The following is a 26,689-nucleotide window of genomic DNA, read 5'->3' as shown; positions in this document are numbered from 1 at the left end:
TATACAGGAAGTGTCTCTTAGCAACCACAGGATGTTCATTACTGGAGCAAAGAAAGCAGATATAAACAGACCTGGACACACGCTCTACTTATGTGATGCACACACCACACACACACACACACACACACACACATAAATCATTATTCAGTGTCAGTGAGACATTTCCTCTTTCAGTTTCTCATGATGCAGGTGGCTGTCTGTGCACGTCAGCTGCTGCTTTAACACACACACACACGCGCGCGCACGCGTGTGTGTGTCACATAATCTGTTCGTGACGCACTGCAGGTGTGACGTGTGAAAAAATATCAAACGTCTTTACAAAAACATTTTTATGAAACGAAAGGATGTCGTGCAAACGTGTATTTTTCAGAGTCAAAGGAGTAACTCATTCAGGATTTACCTGAAAGGGAAGATGAGAAACCATGATTTGTGGGAATTTGCCTGTTTAGTACTTTGAAAAGTTGGCATTATCCTGAGGTACCAATCATTTTGAATTTGTGTTAAATGGGGTGCGTCTATTGAGAGTTAATGTATATTGTAAAATATGCAGTATTCTTTCATGCATTGATCCTCAGACTGTAGGAATGACCCGGATGGACCATGTATCGGTGCAAGGCAATGATAAATAGGGAACAATGTACTGTATAATGAAGGAATTTTCCGTATTTTTTTCCAGGTGTTTTACCTGTATTTTGAATTACACATTGCATTAGTTTGTGTTTTAAGGGTTCACGGAAATGTCCGTAAAATTCATGGATAAATGTGCTGCCATAAAATTAGCAGTACATTTTCCGTTTTTTATTTTTACATGCAGGTGTGATCGCTGTGCTCTGTGAGAGTGTGTGATGCTGATGAAAGAGTTTGCTGTGATTGACAGGAAAGTGTGTGATGCTGATGAAAGAGTGTGCTGTGATTGACAGGAGAGTGTGTGATGCTGATGAAAGAGTGTGTCGTGATTGACAGGAGAGTGTGTGATGCTGATGAAAGAGTGTGCCGTGATTGACAGGAGAGTGTGTGAGGCTGATGAAAGAGTGTGCTGTGATTGACAGGAGAGTGTGTGAGGCTGATGAAAGAGTGTGCTGTGATTGACAGGAGAGTGTGTGATGCTGATGAAAGAGTGTGCTGTGATTGACAGGAGAGTGTGTGATGCTGATGAAAGAGTGTGCTGTGATTGACAGGAGAGTGTGTGATGCTGATGAAAGAGTGTGTCGTGATTGACAGGAGAGTGTGTGATGCTGATGAAAGAGTGTGCTGTGATTGACAGGAGAGTGTGTGATGCTGATGAAAGAGTGTGCTGTGATTGACAGGAGAGTGTGTGATGCTGATGAAAGAGTGTGCCGTGATTGACAGGAGAGTGTGTGATGCTGATGAAAGAGTGTGCCGTGATTGACAGGAGAGTGTGTGATGCTGATGAAAGAGTGTGCCGTGATTGACAGGAGAGTGTGTGATGCTGATGAAAGAGTGTGCCGTGATTGACAGGAGAGTGTGTGAGGCTGATGAAAGAGTGTGCTGTAATTGACAGGAGAGTGTGTGATGCTGATGAAAGAGTGTGCCGTGATTGACAGGAGAGTGTGTGATGCTGATTAAAGAGTGTACTGTGATTGACAGGAGAGTGTGTGATGCTGATGAAAGAGTGTGCCGTGATTGACAGGAGAGTGTGTGATGCTGATGAAAGAGTGTGCTGTGATTGACAGGAGAGTGTGTGAGGCTGATGAAAGAGTGTGCCGTGATTGACAGGAGAGTGTGTGATGCTGATGAAAGAGTGTGCTGTGATTGACAGGAGAGTGTGTGAGGCTGATGAAAGAGTGTGCCGTGATTGACAGGAGAGTGTGTGATGCTGATGAAAGAGTGTGCCGTGATTGACAGGAGAGTGTGTGATGCTGATGAAAGAGTGTGCTGTGATTGACAGGAGAGTGTGTGAGGCTGATGAAAGAGTGTGCTGTGATTGACAGGAGAGTGTGTGATGCTGATGAAAGAGTGTGCTGTGATTGACAGGAGAGTGTGTGATGCTGATTAAAGAGTTTGCTGTGATTGACAGGAGAGTGTGTGAGGCTGAAGAAAGAGTGTGCCGTGATTGACAGGAGAGTGTGTGATGCTGATGAAAGAGTGTGCTGTGATTGACAGGAGAGTGTGTGAGGCTGATGAAAGAGTATGCCGTGATTGACAGGAGAGTGTGTGATGCTGATGAAAGAGTGTACTGTGATTGACAGGAGAGTGTGTGATGCTGATGAAAGAGTGTGCCGTGATTGACAGGAGAGTGTGTGATGCTGATGAAAGAGTGTGCTGTGATTGACAGGAGAGTGTGTGATGCTGATGAAAGAGTGTGCTGTGATTGACAGGAGAGTGTGTGATGCTGATGAAAGAGTGTGCTGTGATTGACAGGAGAGTGTGTGATGCTGATGAAAGAGTGTGCTGTGATTGACAGGAGAGTGTGTGAGGCTGAAGAAAGAGTGTGTCGTGATTGACAGGAGAGTGTGTGAGGCTGATGAAAGAGTGTGCCGTGATTGACAGGAGAGTGTGTGATGCTGATGAAAGAGTGTGCTGTGATTGACAGGAGAGTGTGTGATGCTGATGAAAGAGTGTGTCGTGATTGACAGGAGAGTGTGTGATGCTGATGAAAGAGTGTGCTGTGATTGACAGGAGAGTGTGTGATGCTGATGAAAGAGTGTGTTGTGATTGACAGGAGAGTGTGTGAGGCTGATGAAAGAGTGTGCTGTGATTGACAGGAGAGTGTGTGATGCTGATGAAAGAGTGTGCTGTGATTGACAGGAGAGTGTGTGAGGCTGATGAAAGAGTGTGCTGTGATTGACAGGAGAGTGTGTGATGCTGATGAAAGAGTGTGTCGTGATTGACAGGAGAGTGTGTGAGGCTGATGAAAGAGTGTGCTGTGATTGACAGGAGAGTGTGTGATGCTGATGAAAGAGTGTGCTGTGATTGACAGGAGAGTGTGTGAGGCTGATGAAAGAGTGTGCCGTGATTGACAGGAGAGTGTGTGATGCTGATTAAAGAGTTTGCCGTGATTGACAGGAGAGTGTGTGATGCTGATGAAAGAGTGTGCCGTGATTGACAGGAGAGTGTGTGAGGCTGATGAAAGAGTGTGCCGTGATTGACAGGAGAGTGTGTGATGCTGATTAAAGAGTTTGCCGTGATTGACAGGAGAGTGTGTGATGCTGATGAAAGAGCTTGCTGTGATTGACAGGAGAGTGTGTGATGCTGATGAAAGAGTGTGCTGTGATTGACAGGAGAGTGTGTGATGCTGATGAAAGAGTGTGCCGTGATTGACAGGAGAGTGTGTGATGCTGATGAAAGAGTGTGCCGTGATTGACAGGAGAGTGTGTGATGCTGATTAAAGAGTGTGCTGTGATTGACAGGAGAGTGTGTGAGGCTGATTAAAGAGTGTGCTGTGATTGACAGGAGAGTGTGTGAGGCTGATTAAAGAGTGCTGTGATTGACAGGAGAGTGTGTGAGGCTGATGAAAGAGTGTGCCGTGATTGACAGGAGAGTGTGTGAGGCTGATGAAAGAGTTTGCTGTGATTGACAGGAGAGTGTGTGATGCTGATGAAAGAGTGTGCCGTGATTGACAGGAGAGTGTGTGAGGCTGATGAAAGAGTTTGCTGTGATTGACAGGAGAGTGTGTGATGCTGATGAAAGAGTGTGCTGTGATTGACAGGAGAGTGTGTGATGCTGATGAAAGAGTGTGCTGTGATTGACAGGAGAGTGTGTGATGCTGATGAAAGAGTGTGCTGTGATTGACAGGAGAGTGTGTGATGCTGATTAAAGAGTGCTGTGATTGACAGGAGAGTGTGTGATGCTCATGAAAGAGTGTGCCGTGATTGACAGGAGAGTGTGTGATGCTGATGAAAGAGTGTGCTGTGATTGACAGGAGAGTGTGTGATGCTGATGAAAGAGTGTGCTGTGATTGACAGGAGAGTGTGTGATGCTGATGAAAGAGTGTGCTGTGATTGACAGGAGAGTGTGTGATGCTGATTAAAGAGTGTGCTGTCTTGGACAGGAGAGTGTGTGATGCTGATGAAAGAGTGTGCCGTGTGTGGCAAGGGGGGCGTGGTTCAGCGAGGTCTGCAGCGGGAGAGAGAGCCGCGGGACGAGCGGTAAGTGAGACCTGCGTGAAGTTGGCCCCCCACCCAACGCAAAACTTCTGCAAAATAGTCTCAATCGTTTGTGCTGGTTTGTGCCGTAAAAAATTTTGTTTGTGCTGCTTTGGTTTTTAAGATATTAAAAGAACATTTATAGGTCATTCTGAGGTCACTCAGCCCCCCACAAGCTCCAAATTCACCCCAAATAGTCTCAATCGTTTGTGCTCTGTTTGTGCTGGTTTGTGCCGGTAAAATTTTCGTTTGTGCTGCTTTCGTTTTTAAAATATTGGACTTTTAAATTATGGACGATGACGTCACCAGCCCCCCAACCTGCTCCAAATTCACCCAAAATAGTCTCAATCGTTTTTGCTCTGTTTGTGCTGGTTTGTGCTGGTAATATTTTCGTTTATGCTGCTTCCGTTTTTTAAAATATTATACATTGAATTATAGACGATGACGTCACCAGCCCCCCGACCTGCTCCAAATTCACTTCAAATAGTCTCGTTAGTTTGTGCTCCGTTTGTGCTGGTTTGTGCCGGTAAAAGTTTCATTTGTGCTGCCTCCGTTTTTAAGATATTAAAAAAATATTAAGCTTTGCATTCTGAGGTCACTCAGCCCCCGACCTGCTCCAAGTTGACCGCAAATAGTCTCAATCGTTTTTGCTCCGTTTGTGCTGGTTTGTGCCGGTAAAAGTTTCGTTTGTGCTGCTTTCGTTTTTAAAATAATATACATTGAATTATAGACGATGACGTCACCAGCCCCCCCGACCTGCTCCAAGTTCAGCACAATTCTCCCTCGGTGTGAACACTTTTTAGGAATCAAATTGCAAAAGACTTTGTCAAGGATAACCATCACAGCATTTGTTCAATAAACAATTATTTTTATTCCATTCACTGGTCTCTCCTGATTTAACGTTTTAATTATTTGCAAGGGGTTTCATCTGCTGCACTTCACTCCCACCACTAGGTGTAAGTGACACACTAGTAGTGGAAATTAGTTAGTAGAGGAAAAGTTGATATAAAAATCAATCTACAAAAGTCGTTACTAAAACAAATCTGGCAAATGTAAGTACAATGTTTTACACTGTCAGTTACAATATTATTAGTTACCTTCAAGATTAATGGTACAACATTCAAAAGTTAAGATTGTCAAGGTTTATTGAACAGAAAACTCTTTGATAATACAACTATGAAATGGTAATTACAGCTGCAAGTTAGTTTTTTAATACATTGTGCATCTAGGAGTCAACCTATCCTTATATTTGAACAAATACAGTAATACATAAAATATGTAAACTGTACATGACATTTGAGTCAGGATTATTTCAGTAGGTAATTATGTTTGTTTATGCCAGATGCCCAAGAAACCAGCAGTCGACAGAGATTCCATTTTCACAGTCTTGTGCTCATCAAAAGAGGCCATAGTACAAAATGGCAACATAGCTACTCCTAATCAGAGCATCTGGACAGAGCTTAGTAAGCAGCTAGAAAACAAGATCACTGCAAAGGCTCTATACACTTTTGTTAAACTAAACAGGCACAAAATCTGGACTGCTTTAGGGTTTAATTGTGAACGTGATCATGAAACAAGTGGCAGTAGTGATAACACTGATTTTGAGCCAGGATCCCATTCCCCCAGACCAAAAGATGCCTGGACTTTTGATCTTGAAGTTCCATTTCAGAAATGGATTGAATTCATGCCTGAAACAGTTTCATACAAAGACAAGTTCTCCAAAACACAAAAAAGGGAATACACAATTTTGAAGCCGGGCATCTGGACGCATGTGATAAATCATCACATTTGGCAAGAAGTGAAATGCCCCTGCACAGTTGTCTTTAAAAGAGCCAAGGTCTATCCATCAGCCACAGATAAATATATAGAAATCAGAGGCAACTGTAAGGAGTGTCGTGGCCACATTCACATAAAATGTGACAGAGAGCCTGAAATGAACAGCCCAATGGTGTTCAAGTGTTTAATTAAAAACACTGATGACTCCCTGCACACTGGCTGTTCCAAACGTGCGATGTCTGGTAACTTGCGTTTGCAAATATCCAAAGAACTGTGTGAGGGTAGAATGGAGCCGCATGTGTGGAGGGCATCAGAAGCAGCAAAGCTGATGGAGTTTGGAGATCCTGAACCGAGCCATCTGCCTAATTTGGCCACCCTGCGCAAAGCAAAGCAAGAGAGAAATGACATAGAATTAGGTGACAAGGACCCGATTTTGTCAGTACAGATGCTAAAATACAGTCCGCCTCACAGTGGTAGCATTAAAGACATTGGACTGGACAAGTTTTTCTGTCACTATTGGAGTCAAACACAAATGTATATGTACAAGTCATTATCAAAGACATCTATTAACCCCACTGTGAGTTTTGATGCAACTGGCTCAGTTGTGAGGAAACTACAGAGACCAAGTGGTAAATCTGGCCATATATTTTTATATCAGGGCGTTCTGGCACGAGATGAGAACTCAAGTGTCCCAGTGGTGCAAATGTTGTCAGAGAGACATGATGTTAATGCCATAACACATTGGCTGAGAGAATGGATACGCGCAGGTGCACCAACACCGAAGGAGGTTGTCAGTGACTTTTCTCTGGCTTTGCTTGGAGCTCTGGTCAAGGCTTTTACTCCTCATCCTGATCTAAAGACCTACGTCAATGAGTGTTGTGGTGTCTTACTCTGCAAACAGTCAGCAAAAGTGCCATCTTGTTTTGTTCGGGTTGATGTTGCTCACTGCATCAAGATGATCTGCCAGTGGGACTGCTTGAAGAAGAAACCACATCGCATCAAAGATTTTTTTGTGAGGTCAATGGCACAGCTTCTCATGTCACAATCCATGGATGATGCAAGAGAGCTACTACGCAGCATTACTGTTGTGGCTCTCAGTGAAGCAGAGGGCAATGACAGCTCTGGAGTCCCCCTCATATCAGAGAGGTGCAAGAAACACCTAAAAGCCAGAATTGCTGAAGAGTGTGTCATCATTCCAGATGTGGAGGGTGAGGACCTGGAAGAAGGGGATCCATGTGACCAAACACAGACAGACCTACGGCAGTGGGTGACAGACATATGTGATGAGAGCAGGTCACTTGCCGTATCTAATGGTGATCATGACAATATGCACTTTCTCCCTGAGATTATTCCCAATATAATCTGGATTGCAAGTTACTTGCCACTCTGGACAGGAGTAATGATCCCTCACCACCGAAGCACCAATATCACCGCAAGTTCCGCCAATGTTGAAGCAGAGTTCAAAAACATCAAACATGGCCTTTTCAAGCATGAAAACCTGCCTATTCGGGTGGATCGATTCATTGCTCGACATCTGTCCTTCATTGAAGGCAACATGCGAATTTGTTCTGCTAAACAGAAAGCTGGGGAAAAAAGTGAAGAAGATACAACCATTTCAACAGTGATCACGACAGACAACAATCCACTACCCACCACAACCTGTATTGATGGAAAGACAGAAATGGGCACTTACTGTTCTGGGAAGTCTGACCCCCTCACAATCATCCATCCAACAGATGAAGACGCTGTTGAAAACTGGAGAGGCCAAGCGGTTCCACCCAAAAAGAGGAAGAGGAACTCATACCTCTCTCCTTGTCCTGAATGGCTCCATGCGGATCCATCTGTCAGGGGAAAAAAACTGAAAGTAGATCTGTTGAAAAATGGAAATAATCAACAGCCTGTTAAACTCAGGAAATCAAGAGTCTCTGTGCTGAACACATGTGCATTCGATGCTTTTTGTCAGTGCTTATGTTGTGCTTTCTGCGATAGTGTCACTTTTGAAAATATTGTTTGCGGTGAGGATTCCAACAACCTCCTCCAACTTGTGAAATCCATCACCACAAAGGGTCTGAATGCACAGGCCTACATACAGAGGGCAGAGCTGGTGAGTGGAATATTCAAAGCTGTCCGATTGAAATCTGGTGCTCTTCAAATTGATGCACAGTGCCACATCTCCACTATCATAGGAAAGTCAATGATAAAACATGCGTGTGTTTCCCTCACAAAACAGTGCTCCTCTCAGTATTGTGGTCTCAGCAAACAAGTCACAAGGGAAATTCCATTAGTTTGTACTTCTGTTGCTGTACTACAGGCTTCTGGCATGGCTCATCTTCAGACCGCGGTAGAAGAAGGCCTTAACCTTCCGGAGTCCCCCTGCCTCAGGCCAATCCAAAGTCCGTCACAGTGTCCCTCTGCATTCAAGACAGGTGCCACAGGGAAAGAGCTCTGTGCAGGAAAAGTCTCTCACAGTTACAGTCTGGGAGAACTTCTGTGGGTTGACACTGACCTGGGAAGCAACTCCACAGAATTTGCTTTGCGTGAATTTCCCTCTAATTTGATGCTCCAAGGAGAGAGATTTACTTTAAGGGCAGTCATTGCTTTCAGAGGAGGCTTAACCCAGGATGCTCTTGGACATTATGTGGCCTACTGCAGGAGGTCTCCATGTGTCTGGGAGATGTATGACGACCTGAGAAGTGGAGTAACAGGAGCGTCAGAAAAAAACAAAATATGCCCACATGCTGTATTATACACAAAAGACTAATTTCATTATTTAAAATTACTTTCACAAGTACACGTATTTTTGTTGTATGCCACACAACCTTGTTTTCCGATTCCTGTTTGGAGAAGAAGTATCTGCTTTTTTTGAAGTCAGGCTTGATGATGTTTGCACTCAAGTCTATTATTATGTGTGGCATTTTTGGTTTGAATACAGATAGTAGCTTGTCAGTATTAAGTGTTTTTAAGTTTAAGTTTTAAAGGTCCATTATTTGTGTTAATGGATGTTCAATAGTACACAGCAATTCAAAAGTAAAATCACTTTACTTGGCTTAATTTCGAATTCATTGAGTCATGAGTTTCCACATACATTATAGTTGGAAAACATTAGGCTTTAATGTTTCTGAAAGAAGTCTCTTCTGCTCACCAAGTCTGTATTTATTAGATCACAAATACAGTGAAAACTTTAAATCAGCTGTGAATATATAGTTAAGTGTAATTTATTCCCGTGATCAAAGCTGAATGTATCATTATTACTCCAGTCTTCAGTGTCACATGAATCTAATGATTTGCTGCTTAAGAAACATTAATTATCATCAATGTTTTTTTTTTTGTGTGTGTTTTTGTGTGTGGAAACCATGATACACAATACATCAAAGGTTGTATGTATATAAATGGATATTTTTATTCAGCAAGGACACAATAAATCAATCAAAAGAGACAGCAAAGACAATTATACTGATACAAATATTACTATTTAAAATAAATTTGTATAATAATGTATGATAAACGTTATACATACAATGTAATTGTATGTTAAAATAAATAAAAGTTATTTGTATCTTTGATTTATAGACAGGTAAAAAACACAAAAATGTATCAAGGTTTTTACAAAAATATTAAGCATGCAATTTTATTTTTTATTTTTTACATTGATAAAAATAAGAACCATTCTTTATTTTACTATGATTTCTGAAGGGTGATATTAAAGACTGAAGTATGCGGAAATTTGAGCGTTGACATTACATACATAATAATTATTAATTTAAAGTGTAATATTTCACAAAAACTGCCTTTGGTGAGGTTAAGAGACTTGTTTCAAAAATATTTAAAAATCTTATTTCCAAACTTTTGACCGGTTACTTTACTGTATAGGAGATACGCACATATTTAGCCTATTGTATAAACACATTAGCAAACAGATTAACGTTATATGGTGCGTGCATTAGTGACAATGTTAATTTTACCACTGTTATTCACGTAAAAACATGCATTAACAAGTAAAAAACACTTACCTTGGACTGGAGTTTGTTTTACATCCACATCCTGTGATCCGCCGTGTCCGTTAAAAGTTGAAAAATGCACAGTAATGCTACTGTTTAATGTAATTTGGTTTGCCGTTTGAATCAGGCTAACTTGTATTGTTAAAAAAAGAAAGCCACAAAACGAAACTTTTACCGGCACAAACCAGCACAAACGGAGCACAAACGATTGAGACTATTTGCGGTCAACTTGAAGCAGGTCCGGGGGCTGGTGACGTCATCGTCTATAATTCAATGTATATTATTTTAAAAACGAAAGCAGCACAAACGAAACTTTTACCGGCACAAACCAGCACAAACGGAGCAAAAACGATTGAGACTATTTGCGGTCAACTTGGAGCAGGTCGGGGGCTGAGTGACCTCAGAATGCAAAGCTTAATATTTTTTTAATATCTTAAAAACGGAGGCAGCACAAATGAAACTTTTACCGGCACAAACCAGCACAAACGGAGCACAAACTAACGAGACTATTTGAAGTGAATTTGGAGCAGGTCGGGGGGCTGGTGACGTCATCGTCTATAATTCAATGTATAATATTTTAAAAAACGGAAGCAGCATAAACGAAAATATTACCAGCACAAACCAGCACAAACAGAGCAAAAACGATTGAGACTATTTTGGGTGAATTTGGAGCAGGTTGGGGGGCTGGTGACGTCATCGTCCATAATTTAAAAGTCCAATATTTTAAAAACGAAAGCAGCACAAACGAAAATTTTACCGGCACAAACCAGCACAAACAGAGCACAAACGATTGAGACTATTTGCGGTCAACTTGGAGCAGGTCGGGGGCTGAGTGACCTCAGAATGCAAAGCTTAATATTTTTTTAATATCTTAAAAACGGAGGCAGCACAAATGAAACTTTTACCGGCACAAACCAGCACAAACGGAGCACAAACTAACGAGACTATTTGAAGTGAATTTGGAGCAGGTCGGGGGGCTGGTGACGTCATCGTCTATAATTCAATGTATAATATTTTAAAAAACGGAAGCAGCATAAACGAAAATATTACCAGCACAAACCAGCACAAACAGAGCAAAAACGATTGAGACTATTTTGGGTGAATTTGGAGCAGGTTGGGGGGCTGGTGACGTCATCGTCCATAATTTAAAAGTCCAATATTTTAAAAACGAAAGCAGCACAAACGAAAATTTTACCGGCACAAACCAGCACAAACAGAGCACAAACGATTGAGACTATTTGGGGTGAATTTGGAGCTTGTGGGGGGCTGAGTGACCTCAGAATGACCTATAAATGTTCTTTTAATATCTTAAAAACCAAAGCAGCACAAACAAAATTTTTTACGGCACAAACCAGCACAAACGGAGCACAAACGATTGAGACTATTTTGCAGAAGTTTTGCGTTGGGTGGGGGGCCAACTTCACGCAGGTGTAAGTGAGTGGGTTGGACGCAGATTGATAACACCTGTCTCTTATTCCAGTAATGGGCGTGGAGAGAGCTTAAAACGCTGGCAGAATCGGAAGCAAGGGAGAGAGAGACGGACTGCTGACGCACCCCCTGAGACTCTGAGTTGACCCGGAAGCCAGAAGTGCCGAGACCCGGAAGTGAAACTGTTATTGAGTGAATGAAGAAAGGAGTCACACTGAAGTGTGTGCGTTATTGTTTTGAGTTAAATAAAAGATGTCAGCAGTCTGTCTCTCTCTCTCTTGCTTCCGATTCTGCCAGCGTTTTAAGCTCTCTCCATGCCCATTACTGGAATAAGAGACAGGTGTTATCAATCTGCGTCCAACCCACTCACTTACCGCTCGTCCCGTGGCTCTCTCTCCCGCTGCAGACCTCGCTGAACCACGCCCCCCTTGCCACACCGTGATTGACAGGAGAGTGTGTGATGCTGATGAAAGAGTGTGCTGTGATTGACAGGAGAGTGTGTGATGCTGATGAAAGAGTGTGCTGTGATTGACAGGAGAGTGTGTGAGGCTGATGAAAGAGTGTGCTGTGATTGACAGCAGAGTGTGTGATGCTGATGAAAGAGTGTGCCGTGATTGACAGGAGAGTGTGTGAGGCTGAAGAAAGAGTGTGCTGTGATTGACAGGAGAGTGTGTGATGCTGATGAAAGAGTGTGCTGTGATTGACAGGAGAGTGTGTGATGCTGATGAAAGAGTGTGCTGTGATTGACAGGAGAGTGTGTGATGCTGATGAAAGAGTGTGCTGTGATTGACAGCAGAGTGTGTGATGCTGATGAAAGAGTGTGCTGTGATTGACAGGAGAGTGTGTGATGCTGATGAAAGAGTGTGCTGTGATTGACAGGAGAGTGTGTGATGCTGATGAAAGAGTGTGCTGTGATTGACAGGAGAGTGTGTGATGCTGATGAAAGAGTGTGCTGTGATTGACAGGAGAGTGTGTGATCCCGATTAAAGCGTTTGCTGTGATTGACAGGAGAGTGTGTGATCCCGATTAAAGAGTTTGCCGTGATTGACAGGAGAGTGTGTGAGGCTGATGAAAGTGTTTGCTGTGATTTACACGAGAGTGTGTGATGCTGATTAAAGAGTGTGCTGTGATTGACAGGAGAGTGTGTGATGCTGATGAAAGAGTGTGCTGTGATTGACAGGAGAGTGTGTGATGCTGATGAAAGAGTTTGCTGTGATTGACAGGACAGTGTGTGATGCTGATGAAAGAGTGTGCCGTGATTGACAGGAGAGTGTGTGAGGCTGATGAAAGAGTGTGCTGTGATTGACAGGAGAGTGTGTGAGGCTGATGAAAGAGTTTGCCGTGATTGACAGGAGAGTGTGTGATGCTGATGAAAGTGTTTGCTGTGATTGACAGGAGAGTGTGTGAGGCTGATGAAAGAGTGTGCTGTGATTGACAGGAGAGTGTGTGATGCTGATGAAAGAGTGTGCTGTGATTGACAGGAGAGTGTGTGAGGCTGATGAAAGAGTGTGCTGTGATTGACAGGAGAGTGTGTGATGCTGATGAAAGTGTTTGCCGTGATTGACAGGAGAGTGTGTGATGCTGATTAAAGTGTTTGCTGTGATTGACAGGAGAGTGTGTTTGTCGGCACACCTGTGAGAGAAGTCTTCTGCCCTCGTGCTGTCGTGTCCAGTGAACACTTCCGCGGCTCTTATGTGCGAGTTCAGCCCTTCGATGAGATGCTCACTGCTAACCAGCGGTTCCTGCCTCCACAGGTACACACACACACACACAGACACTCACACACACGCCAATCAAAAGTCAATTTATTAGGTATAAAAAGAAAAATGGACTGTTGAGATAACAGCGACACTGCAGTAGAGAGAGAGAGAGAGAGAGAGAGAGAGAGAGAGAGAGAGAGAGAAAAAAAAATGTGTCCTAGATCTCTTAAAAGGCTCCCTTCAGGTGCCACTGATTAACCGGTTGATTGCAGGTGAGCTACCAGGGAAACTGCAACGAAACAGAGATTAAAACACTCCCACCCTTAAAATGTTGCTATTGGATAACATATGACGACATCAAGTGCATGAAATAAACAAGCACTTACGACCTTGACAGAGCATCCGTCAAAACATTATCCTTCCCATGAATGTGGCAGACCGTAAGGTTACATCTGCAAAATCAAGCTCCATCGCATTAAGCGCTGGTTAGAGGGGTTATGGTCAGTGTACACAATAAGCAAAACACTGGATGAAACACACCTTAAAATGATTCTGAGCAAGAACAAGGGCAAATATTGACCAATTAACTGAAAAGAGCTCTCAAAAGGATTCAGATTACACACATGAACATCTAAATCAGCCAAAATTTGCTCTGAGCAATCTCAGAAACAGCAACGCTTCTTTCTCCTGTCTCAGTAGATGGAACATTCAGAGCAGCCAAAACCTTGACCTCAACTTTCCGATCAATGGTATATGGACCACTATATTGAGCCTGCAACGCAGAACCCAATATCAGTAAGAGCACAAGCACTTGGTTTCCTGAACAAAACACGGTTTTTAGCCTTTCGATCACACTAGGTCTTCATCTTCCCCATAGCTGCTTTAAATTCTCTTTGGCCAGTTCACAGGCTCTACTAAGCCTGAAACGAAAGTTAGACACATAGTCCAAGAGGTTAGTAGGATTAGAATGCTCAACATCTAACCATTTCTTCTTTACCGATTTCAAGGGTCCCCTCACAGTATGGACAAATACAAGCTCAGCTGGACTGAAACCAAGGGATTCCTGAACCACCTCTCTAACTGCGAAGAGTTGTAATGGGACGCCATCATCCCAGTCTCTCTCAAACTCTTTGCAGTAGGTCTTCAACATAGTCTTGAGAGTTTGATGGAGTCTCTCAAGTACACCTTGAGACTCTGAATGATACACAGATGAAACGTTATGCAGAATAGACAACGGCTTCATCACCTGGAAGAAAAAGGCGAGACATAAAATTAGACCCTTGATCAGACTGAACAACTCTTAGTAGTCCAAACAGTGTAAAAAGCTTAACTAGGGCCTTTGAAATAGCAGAGGCTGTGACCTTGCGCAAAGGGACAGCTTTAGGAAATCTTATGGCGGCACAAATAATTGTGAGAAAATACTGATTACCTGACTTGGTACAGGAAAGAGGTCCAACACAATCAATCACAACGTGCTCAAATGGCTCTCCAATGGCAGGAATAGGGTGTAGTGGAGCTGCAGGAATAGACTGGTTAGGTTTTCCTACAACCTGACAGATATGACATGACCTACAATACTGAGCCACCTCAGACTTCACCCCAGGCCAGAGAAAAAAATGCCTTAACACACAATCCAAAGTTTTTCTGACTCCCAAGTGGCCAGACAGACAATGATTCAATCAATATGTCAGATCGATAAACTTCTGGAACCACTACTTGAAACACACTACTCCAGTCATCCTCACGTGATATTTTTGGATCTGTACACTTCCTCATCAAAACACCATCACTAACAAAATAGCCAGAAGCAACATTTGATAGTACTTCACCACTACATCTTCAAACAATGGTGACAAAGTGGGATCTTGTTTTTGCTCAAGGATTAACTGTTCACAAGATGGAAACGTCTTACCACCCCCTGCAAAGTTCATGTCACCTTGGGCCATGGAGGTATCATAAAGTGGTATCACAGATTTACTGTCGGAAAATTTGGCATCAACATGCCTCTAAGCCGACATTGCACAAGTAATTGCATAAACAGGAAAGGTTTGTGGAAATGCCAATTCAAGTTCATCTGGACCATCTGACTTGAGGACAGTGGAGGTTACTTCAGGAACAGCTAACACTTTCCCACCAGCTAAATCATTCCCTAGAATAAAGGACACCATCTATGGGAATCTGCGAACAAAGTGCAACAACAACATCCCCAGAGATTAAATCTGACTGGAAATTAATGCGATGTAAAGGCATAGACAAAAATCCTCCACCAAAACCTTTCACAATTACGTCTGAACCTTGATCTGACTTTTCGTTGAAGGACAAGACATCACGCAGAATCACAGGTTGACAAGCTCCCGTATCTCTCCAGATCTTAATAACTTGCCTGTTTTCAGGATCAGAAGACAGACAAACAAAACCATCCATTAAGAACGATGATGAGCCAGCCAATTCATCTTTCTTGCATGGAACCTTAGCAACTGAAGATGCCAGAGAAAAACTTGGCATTGGACTTTTCAAATACTACGGGCTTTGCAAATTTCTGTTTCTTACTTAGAAACGGACAGTCTTCGATAAGATGACCTGGTCTCTTACAATAAAAACAAGCCCTTTCTGGAGTCAAACCATTAATAGTCATTTTACTGGCAGGTGATGAGGCAAAGGGCACAGACCTTACAGACTGAGACCTGCTTACTCTGGACCTGAACCTCAGCTTGTCTAACACCAAACTTTACCTTATGATTTAAGACAAACTCATCTGCCAAGATTGCAGCTTGTTCTAAAGTCACTGCCTTCTGCTCATTCAAATTAACAGACACCACATCAGGCAAACAGTTTTTAAATTCTTCAAGCAAAATTAGCTGTCTAAGATGTTCCTTACTTTCCACCTTCTGAGATGTACTCCACCTCTAAAACCAATGATCCTTCTGTTTTGCAAACTCAACATAAGTGTCGTGAGGAGATTTGGTACAACTTCCAAAGTGCTGGTGGTAAGCTTCAGGAACCAGCTCATATGCCTTCAATATAGCTGATTTAACTTCATCATAATTAGCTCTATTCTCAAGGCTTAGAGAGGAATAAGCTTCCTGAGCTTTACCCACCAGGATACTTTGTAAAAGCAAAGTCCACACAGTCCTAGGCCAGCCGGATGTGGTTGCCACCAGTCCAAAATGAGAAAAATGTCTCAATATCTTTCTCAGAAAAAGGAGGGACTAACCTAATATATCTACCAACATCAAATGGAGAAACATCACTTCTTGGAGTTTAAGCAGCAGCTTTTAATTCCAACTCTTTAAGAGAATGTTCATGTTCAAGATCCATTTCTTTCTCTCTTAATTTTCTATCGACCTCTAGCTGTTTCTCCCGAAAAGCCATCTCTTTGAGCCTAAGCTCTATAGCAGCTTCAGACAAAGGAGCAGTCATGGATTTTGAGGAAACCTGCTTAATTTGCAAAATACCATTGTCAATCAAAACACTTCTAATGATTTCCTTCACAGAATCCTTCAGTCGCTTCTCACTACTTGTAATGGGAATATCCTAATGAGACCACAACTGTAAAAGTTGAACCTTTGTGAAAACTTCAAGCAACTTTTCTGAAGATTCCTCTAAAAAAATCGTCTAAAGAAGCCATTACTAGCCTCAACAATAACTACACTTAAATAGTGACACTGCTTCCTTCACAGAAGTTCAACTAGCACAAAGATCCAAAAAACACAGTTAAAAAAATAACAAATAGCAGCAAAATACTCAAACAAGCTTTATAGAGCTCAGAACACAGAAGTAGAACTAAACCAAACACCAATTCTGGGCATTGGTCTACACTAAAGTCCACATAAGAACTTCACACAAATACTGCTAACACACTAAAGCTAGGATCATGGATCAAATAAACATTGAAGTACCTCAAAATTTAACTCACTTAACTTAATTATTCCCCTTTCACTCCAATCTAAAAGTGAGCATGTGAGTCAAAAGTGAGCATGGTTGCTGAGCCCAAACACATTACAAAACACATGAGATAGAGCCGGATACCGGATAATTCAATTGTGCTTTATTGGCATGACATACATGGGTACATATTGCCAAAGCATTTCACAAAGCAAAACAGAAACATACATCAAACATATTCACATTTATATTTATATATACACATAATAAGCAATACATATATTATATCACACACTCACTCACTCACTCACTCACTCACTCACACGTACACACACTCACTCACTCCCTCACACACACTCACTCACTCACTCACTCACTCACTCACTCACACACTCACTCACTCACTCACTCACACGTACACACACTCACTCACACATACACACACTCACTCACTCTCACACACACACACACTCACTCACTCACACTCACACACTCACTCACTCCCTCACACACACACTCACTCACTCACACTCACACACTCACTCACTCCCTCACACACACTCACTCACTCCCTCACACACACACACACACACTCACTCACGCACGCACGCACGCGCGCACACACACACACACACACACACACACACACACACACACACACACACACACACACACACGTCGTGTTTCCATGTTTTATGGGGACTTTCCATAGGCGTAATGGATTTCATACTGTACAAACTGTACATCCTATCCCCTTACACTGCCCCTAAACCTACACACACACACACTCACACTCACACACACACGCGCAGAGGATCATCCCAGTGACGTGTTGTGTCGTCTCCTTCGCAGGTCTCCTTTAACCCCAGACGTCACGTGAGCTTCCACATGGACGAGGAGGAGATCGTCCGAATTAACCCGCGCAGGGACGCTCAGCTAATCCGCGGCTACGAGGACTACCGGCAGCCAGTGCTGTGGAAGCGAGACGCAGAGCGCGAGGAGCCCGACCCCACCACCGCCTTCCCCAAACCCCACGGCAAGAAGTGCCAACACCTGTACGGTGAATCTCCGGAGCGGCAAAAAGACCCGGTGAAGACCCAGCCGGCGCGCAGGCGCCGTGAGGACGGAGAGCGCTCGCGCTGCATATACTGCCGCGAAATCTTCAACCGCGAGGACAACCGACGTGGTCAGTGCCAGGACGCACCGGACCCCATTAAGCAATGCATCTACAAGGTGAGCTGCATGCTGTGTGCCGAGAGCATGCTGTACCACTGCATGTCCGACTCAGAGGGAGATTTTTCGGACCCGTGCTCCTGCGACGCCAGCGAGGAACAGTTCTGGTTGCGCTGGCTGGCTCTTCTGGGTCTGTCTGTGCTGGCGCCCTGCATGTGCTGCTATCCTCCGCTGCGAGCCTGCCACCGGTGCGGAGAAGCGTGCCAATGCTGCGGCGGAAAACACAAGGCCGCGGGCTGAGCCGGCACACACCGGTCCTGATTTTCACCGGCCCTCGATGGGCGAGCTCGGCTCTTGTGGAGTAGAGCGTCCGACCGCAGGCGCTCATTCAGCGCTTCGACGTGAGGAGGAAAGGACGCTCGCACACCGAGAAAACACGCACCGATCTCGTGCAAACGTGAAGAAATAATATTGTGTCTTGTACAGTGATTCTAACACTGCAAAAATGCTTTTCTTGCTTAGTGTTTTTGTCTGGTTTCTAGTCAAAATATCTACAAATTCTTACGTTTAAAGGGTTAGTTCACCCAAAAATGAAATGTCTGTCATTAACTCCTCTCCCTAATGTCCGCTTCACACCCGTAAGACCTCCGTTCATCTTCACACACAGTTTAAGATATTTTATATTTAGTCCGAGAGCGTATGCAAGTGTATGCACACTATACTGTCCATGTCCAGAAAGGGAATAAAAACATCATCACAGTAGTCCATATGAGACATCAGTGGGTTAATTAGAGTCTCTTGAAGCATCCAAAATACATTTGGGTCCAAAAATAACAAAAACTACGACTTTATTCAGCATTGGCTTCTCTTCCGCGTTTGTGTTCAATCCTCAAATAAACCCTTGAGGTGAAAAAGGGTGAACTAACAATTTAAGAAACATTTACTAGACAAGAAAAAGTTTTCGTTTTGAGGAAAAATAACTCAAAATGAAGAGAGTTTTTGCTTAAAATAAGATAAATAATCTTAATTCAAACAGAAAACAAGATTATTTTTCTCACCCCATTGGCAGATTATTTATCTTATTTTAAGCAAAAACTCTTCATTGTGAGTTATTTTTCCCCAAAACAAGACAATTACTTTTGCTTGTCTAGTAAATACTTCTTGTTTTAAGAATTTTTAGATGTTCGGACTAGAAACAAGACACAAATACTGAGTAAGGAAAGCATTTTTTGCAGGCTTTTCCGTGAGGTATTAACCGTGACCTTTCTAATAGACACGCGCATTAATGACAGCGGGACGGTCACTAAGACTCTTTGTAAAATATTATATTTGATTCTGTCAATCATTAATCCAACAGGCACTTATAATCCTACAGCCCTGCTCCTGCTTTTGAGACTTTAACCGCAGACGAGGTTTAAAACCCTGAAGAACGAGAAAATGTCTGACGTTATTCTTTACAGTGGAATACAAGTGTTTATATTTTATATGCATGTTTAAAGCTGTGTTCTGTTTTTTAATCGATCTTGTTTTGACTAATAACCAGATGTTTTTTTGTGCAAAGATGATCTGTTAGTTGACAAATGTATTTGAAACGTGTTGTGAGGAAAGTCGAAATCCTGTCACAGTTAACGTTCTATGCAAGTATTTCCCGAGATGCCCTCTGACCTCCGCACACAGTCCCGTTGCCTCACATTAGCCCCGTTTCAGGGAAATTTTGCAGGGAAAAAATGTCTGTTGTCAGTAGTGTAGCGATGGACGAAGCACCGCTCACTAGGGTTGCAAAGTTTACATAAAAGTTCCAGGATTTTCTGAAACTTTCCAGGATTTTGGGGAAATTTTCAGGAACTGTCCAGACTGTCTTGGAAACTTTCCTGGATTTTAAAAAATATTTGGAAACTGTCCAAGGGGACATGACAATGTTGGGACATTTCTGGAAACTGTCAAGGGCTTTTTGGAAAACTTCCAGGATTTTTTTTTTAACTTTTCAGGATTTTTGAGAAATTTCTGGAAACTGTCCAGGCATTTTGGAAACTTTCCAGGATTTTCTTAAGATTTCCAGGTGTTTTTGGAAAAAATGTGAATACTGTCCAGGTTTTTTAAAAACTTTTCAGGATTTTGGGGAATTTTTTTTGACATTTTCCAGAATTTTGAGAAACTTTCCAGGATTTAAAAAAATATTTGGAAAGTTTCCAGGATTTTTGGGACATTTCTAGAAACTGTCCACGCTTTTTGGAAACTTTGCAGGATTTGGAGGGAAATTTTGGGAACTGTCCAGGATATTTGAGAAATTTCCGGAAACTGTCCAGGATTTTGGGGACATTTTTGGATGTTTTCCAGAATTTTGGGAAACTTTCCAGGATTTTTGGAAACTTTCCAGGATTTTTGGAAACTTTCCAGGATTTTGGGGACATTTTTGGACGTTTTCCAGAATTTTGGGAAACTTTCCAGGATTTTTGGAAACTTTCCAGGATTTTGGGGAAATTTTCGTAAACTGTCCAGACTGTCTTGTAAACTTTACTGGATTTTAAAAAATATTTGGAAACTGTCCAAGGGGGCATGACAATCTTGGGACATTTCTGGAAACTGTCAAGGGCTTTTTGGAAAATTTCCAGGATTTTTTTTTTTTTTACTTTTCAGGATTTTTGAGAAATTTCTGGAAACTGTCCAGGCATTTTGGAAACTTTCCAGGATTTTCTTAAGATTTCCAGGTGTTGTTGGAAAAAATGTGAATACTGTCCAGGTCTTTTTAAAACTTTTCAGGATTTTGGGGAATTTTTTTTGACATTTTCCAGAATTTTGAGAAACTTTCCAGGATTTAAAAAAATATTTGGAAAGTTTCCAGGATTTTTGGGACATTTCTAGAAACTGTCCACGCTTTTTGGAAACTTTGCAGGATTTGGGGGACAATTTTGGAAACTGTCCAGGGTATTTGAGAAATTTCCGGAAACTGTCCAGGAATTTTGGAAACTTTCCAGGATTTTTGAAAATATTCAGAAACTGTCCAGGCATTTTGGAAACTTTCCAGGATTTCCTTAAGCTTTCCAGGTGTCTTTGTAAAATTTTCAAAACCTGTCCGGACCTTTTTTTCAGGATTTTGGGGACATTTTTGGGAAACTTTCCAGGCTTTTTAGAAAGTTTCTGGAAATTTTTGTCTCTTTGCAACCCTACCACTCACACACAAGTCACTTTCAAACCAATCAGCGAACCACTTCTCCCTCATGCGCGGATTCGGATTGGAACGACAGGATTTCGCCCGCAAAATTTCTCAAAACGACGGTAAATGTGAGCGCGCCTTTCCACACGACCCGCTGTAAATACTGAACACTATTCCTGCATTCGTGATCGCTGCTGACGGTACGTATCGTGGTTGATTTGACAGCATTATGTACATAGGTCACCTGTTAATACTGTTTCACATTGAAAAGTAGTGGAGATGATGGTGATAAATGACGTCCGAGGTTTTAATCGAGATTCTCTCTAGTTTTGTACGGCCGAAAGATGAAAGTTTTGTGAAGCTCGTCTCATGAAGCTGCTAGAAACAATCACTAACTGCATCGCAAGAGTTTCATTCCTCTACGGATGACTGTTAAACACCATCATTTAACCCTGAGGCGTCTGTTTGAGTTGCCTATTCTCCCGAATCGCTCGGTTCGCGGGAGTCGGTTTCTACGATATTGCGGAATATGCAACGGCTTTTTTTTGTGTGACGCATATCCGACGCGTTTATGTGACTACCAGTTTAATCACGTGCTGCTATTGTTTTTTTATTCGTGTTCTTCTCTTTTCATGGAAATATAACTCTGGAATGCATAACTTGTGCGCTCTTGACTGGTTGTTGGTGATCGTTTTCTTGCTCTTTATCCGTGGTTTATTATTCTGTGAACTTATCGGCTCCATTTTTCACCCTGAGAAAGTGCCTCCCATCAGTCACACACACCGTAATGCTCGCGCAAGCTCTGCTTCCATTCGTTTATATCTGTGGATAGCTATTTCTATCATGGTTTGAAAATACTAAATATATGATGTAATATTTATAGTTGAGTAACTCATGTCATAGTTGTATTTTCTGCAAACAGATGTAGCTTGTTACTTTCATAAATATACAATGTAAATATGCATACAAATGTTTGTAACTGTTTTTGTTACACCATACACTTATTACATCAGTTAACATTACCATAAAAAATTAAAGGAGAATATAAAATAGTGATGTGTGTGACAGTGTCTTTGTCTAGTGTGTGTGTGTGTGTGTGTGTGTGTGTGTAAAATCAGGACAAATGTGTATAATGGAGATAAATACAAGGAGAGGGTGAAATATGAGGACATTACCCATGTCCCCACTTTTCAAAAGGCTTATAAATCACACAGGAGGAGTTTTTTTTTTTTTTTTTTTTTGGAGAAAGTCTAAATGCAGAATGTGTGTGTGTGTGTGTGTGAGATGACACTTATTTATGTACTTATGTATGTTGATATGCTTATTTATGGGAAACATTTCTGCCGATTAAGGGACAGTTTGTTATTGATATTTTTCCCAGGAAGGATTTTGAAACTGTTTTTTATGCTATATTCCAATTTCACACCGATTTTAATTTGCATTTTGTGATCAAAATGACATTAAACATTTAACACACAGCACAAGTCGTACACATTTACACCACATTTTACATATTTTTCATTTACAGCATTCAGTTGTAGAAATAAAATCTTGGCATAAAATGGCAAACACACTTGTCTCGTTTTCCTCGCCTATATTTATACTGGTGAAACTCTTCACGTGTGTGGTATTTCTCTTTCTTTGCACATTACTTCTCAAATTTCATCTCAAGATCTTTTCTGACACTGTTGCCTCCTTTGTAAACAACTGTTGTAAAGGCCATCAGAGTAGTTAAGCATTATTTTGATTATAGCTACATTATATGGTTTTATTATTACGGTAACAGGCTTTTATTTTGATAACCATATAAACCGGAAGTATGATGACGAAAATGTACCTGGCGATCGGCGAAAAGACGAAAGGAAAGTCGGAAAGGTTCACGGTTAAAAACAGTTAAAACTACAAGGTTTAGCTTCAGTCAATTGGAGAACAAGGTTTGTAAAGAAATATATTTGAGCTATTTGAAATGTTTAGCATAAAATGTATAACTTTGTAATGCTATCGGATTGAAACTGTTGGAAATGTATTTGCTTTTACTCAGCTCTTACGTTGGTTAATGACAAGGACGGTGTTACGAGATTTTTGGTTTCTGAGATTTTCGGTTTCAGTGGGCGGAGCCTACATGAATATTCATGAGTTTCCCGCACATGTGCGTGAAACTGAGAATTTTAGCTTGCTCCTCCTTGTATCTCAGCAGATATAATCCATTGTTTCAAAAAAAAGGTAAATTGTTTCAATGTCGCGCGAATTTATGCCTAAACTTCAATTGTTTATTGCGTTTACGAAATATTTATTTGTTTGCAAGTTTTGTGCAGTGGTATACCTGACTAAAAGATTGCAGGCATTAAGCAAACTTCAACTAGTCGTAGCCTACTGATTTCATTTCGTTGTGATTTTCCTTTCTTTGTACCATGATGCTTTAAAACGGTATTTTAATAATTGTCATAATTTTTTCATAAACCTGTATTTGTTTATGTGGACTAAAACGTTTATCTATCCTGGTGTGATTTGTTCTTAAATTCTTGTTCATTTTTATTTATCAAATAACTTAAAACCACACACAAGCATGAGTGTGTTGCTTTAATAGGTCTACAGAAGTAAAATTTGAATTAAAAGTGTCATGAGAAAAGTCTGCCTGTTTTTCTTTAGGCTAATAATACTGTTCAAAGGTCTTTCTTTTTTATGTTCACCAAGACGGCATTTATCTGATTAATAAAATTAAAAAATATTTTTACCAAATGTATTCTTTATATTTTTTTTATCTTGTGATGGCAGAGCTCCAGTCTTCAGTGTCACATGAGTCCTGACCCTTCAGAAATCATTCTAATATAGGGATTTTCTGCTCCAGAAACATGTATCACAGTTGAAAATGGTTGTGCTGCTTTTGCTGCTTTTTTCCGGATTCTTTATGAATAGGTAGTTTAGAAGAGCAGCATTTATTTGAAATATAAATTATTTGTAACATTTTGTCTTTACTGTATTTTTGTTGTTGTTGTTTACCAATAGAATCCATTCTTGCTGAATAAAATTTAACATTTAAATCATAGTGATTCCAAACTTTTGCCTTGCAAATCTTAAGAGGGATTAAAAAAAGTCAAGATGACAGAATGTCATAAATGTTTTAACATAGATTCAATAGTTTAAAGATGTTTAATTTTTCAAGATTTAAAGTCAAAAGTGCTTCTATGAAGCCCAATTAAGAACCTACATGTTTATGAAACACCTCCGGTTTTACAGAAAACTCTGGCTGTTTTAACTGGAAGCATATCTTAAAATATGTCAGTTCCATTGTTTTGTCTCAAGATGCACCCATTAATGTTTTTTTTTTCTAAGGCATGTTTAATGTTAAAGCTAAATGTCGTCCTAATTTAACTAGGCCTAATTCTAGTTAATCTAAACCCTGTCTGTGAAACCAGGCCTTTATGACTTTATGACTGATAAATTAGTGTTTGTTGTGCATCAAAACAGATCAGATATAAATGATCATCAATGTGTATCATCCAGGCAGTGCAACTGAAAGACAGATTAAATAAAATGGTCAAAGAAAGAGCAGATGACAGAGAGTAATAACAGTTGCAAAATGTTTATTAGGCCACTGACATGGTTGTGGGTGTTATTTCAATCCTTTGCAGAGGGATAACAGTTTTAAAGCTAACAGAAGTGTATAACAATAAATAAAATGATAATCTGTTCATAAGCATATTATTTATCTGTTCTTCTATTGGAAATCGGATATGTGTTCTGGAATATTTGGTTTCACAGTGTAAGTGGAACCTTAAACTGTGTCATAATTTTTATTTGTAAATGTATATTTGTTTGAAAAACAATTAATTTCAAACTTTAAAATTATTTTATTCATACATTTTTTTAATTGGAAACATGAAAAAAACAAAAACAAATCAGCAACTTTTTTCAGCACTGCGACTAACCACACAGCAGACAGTTCACAATCAGAGAACATGGAGAATGTTCGATTGTTTGGCTCATGAAAAGGGAAAGGTAACACATCATCAGTAGGCTATATGTTACAAAAAATATAATGTCCACAGATACAATAAAACAGGTTTATTTCAGTTGTTACAGGCAGTTCATAATCTGATAAAAGACACTAGAGCACAAAGGAAAATAACAACGAAATGAAATTGCTAAATGTATTCGACTAGGCTGCTTGAAGTTTGCTTCTCCTAACATTACACGTGAACGACTGCATTCATCAGGGACAATTGTAGCATAGGACAATTGCACAAAACGTGCAAATAATAATAATAAACTGTTCTGAAACGATAAATAGTTTAGCCATAATCTCGCTCCGAAATTATTTACCTTTTTTGAGATAATCCATTAAACATGCTGAGTAACAAATGTGCGTGAACTAAAATTCTCAGTTTCACGTCCGGGAAACTCATGAATATTCATGTAAGCCCCGCCCACTGAAACCGAAAAGCTCAGAAACCGAAAATCTCGTAACACCGGCAATAAAATTCAATTAACCATCAGTTCTGGCCTTCTCAATATTGATTGGATGCTACAACTGTATTATAATGTATTATTCATAAATTAGTTATATAAGAATGTATTTGTTGAGATTAAGATGTTGAGAAATGTTGAGGTTCATCATTAGTTTATCTTAACTAATGTTAGCAAATAAAACCATGTTACTGAAAATACTAGAATAGTTTTCCAACAGTAATTGAACTTTGTGTTTATATGATGGATTTTCATATTTTAAAATGAAGGGTGTGTGTCTGAGAAAATGGTACTTTATAACTATAAACTATAAATATAAAACCTCAATTCATTTGAACAGTATAGCAAAGAGAAGAATGTTTTTCATCTGTAAATCAGCCTGAAATGAAGATGCTGTGTGGCCATCTGGTGGAGTCTCCTGCCTCGACATCTGCGCTTTCGTCACAGTTCAGATCCTCCACAGTCAGCCTTATCTGCGTCACACAGACCCATACTCAACAAAAAACTTTACAGAACTTGTGAGAAACCTGAAGGAGTATTTTTGGTACAGAAATCAAACGTCCAACTTTTTATTTATTTTTACTTTGTCCGTGTTTAGCATTTAACACTGACCCTGTTACCTACTGAATGAGTTTGGGCTCAGTGTTTATAAGTGGAAGACGTGGAAATCAACGAACCTTACAGTAGAGCCAGTTTAATGCAATCAGCTGAAGGTAAAACTAGAAGACTTACATGTTTTTAATATACCTTTCCACTTTAGCATTTATGGTGTTTATTTGTGCAAGATTATGATAATTTAATCATTTTATTAAGATTCACTATTGATATTTCTCTTTAGTTCTTGAAATCAATTTTCTGCTTTTTATTAGTTTGTTATTTAGCCTTCACTGCAAAAAATAAAATGCTCTTCTTACTCAGTATTTTTGTTTTGTTTTTAGTCCAAACATCTAAAAATTCTTAAAACAAGAAGTATTTACTAGACAAGCAAAAGTAATTGTCTCG

At 40.7% G+C, this 26,689-nt stretch overlaps 1 protein-coding gene and 1 long non-coding RNA gene across 2 annotated transcripts in view; one reads left to right on the top strand and one right to left on the bottom strand.

Annotated features, from left to right (window-relative positions):
• The window catches only part of spred1 (sprouty related EVH1 domain containing 1), a 61,342-nt gene extending 39,070 nt beyond the window's left edge, over nucleotides 1-22,272 (top strand). Inside the window, exons 5-6 of the mRNA XM_067456282.1 lie at nucleotides 12,919-13,062; nucleotides 17,746-22,272. Of these exons, the coding sequence (XP_067312383.1) occupies nucleotides 12,919-13,062; nucleotides 17,746-18,366 (765 nt within the window). The 3' untranslated portion in view covers nucleotides 18,367-22,272. The remainder of the gene's footprint in view (nucleotides 1-12,918; nucleotides 13,063-17,745) is intronic.
• Nucleotides 5,006-8,025, bottom strand: LOC137091658 (uncharacterized). The gene is made up of 4 exons (XR_010908114.1): nucleotides 7,576-8,025; nucleotides 7,265-7,465; nucleotides 6,454-7,137; nucleotides 5,006-6,258 (listed from the first exon to the last, which is right to left on the bottom strand). It is a non-coding gene; the product is annotated as an uncharacterized lncRNA (long non-coding RNA).
• Nucleotides 22,273-26,689: the final 4,417 nt, after the last annotated feature.

The sequence above is a fragment of the Pseudorasbora parva genome, chromosome 10 (genome assembly GCF_024679245.1).
Source record: "Pseudorasbora parva isolate DD20220531a chromosome 10, ASM2467924v1, whole genome shotgun sequence".
Taxonomy (NCBI): Eukaryota; Metazoa; Chordata; class Actinopteri; order Cypriniformes; family Gobionidae; genus Pseudorasbora; species Pseudorasbora parva.
The sequence above is the reverse complement of the archived record's forward strand: the minus strand, read 5'-3'. Positions and strand labels throughout refer to the sequence as shown.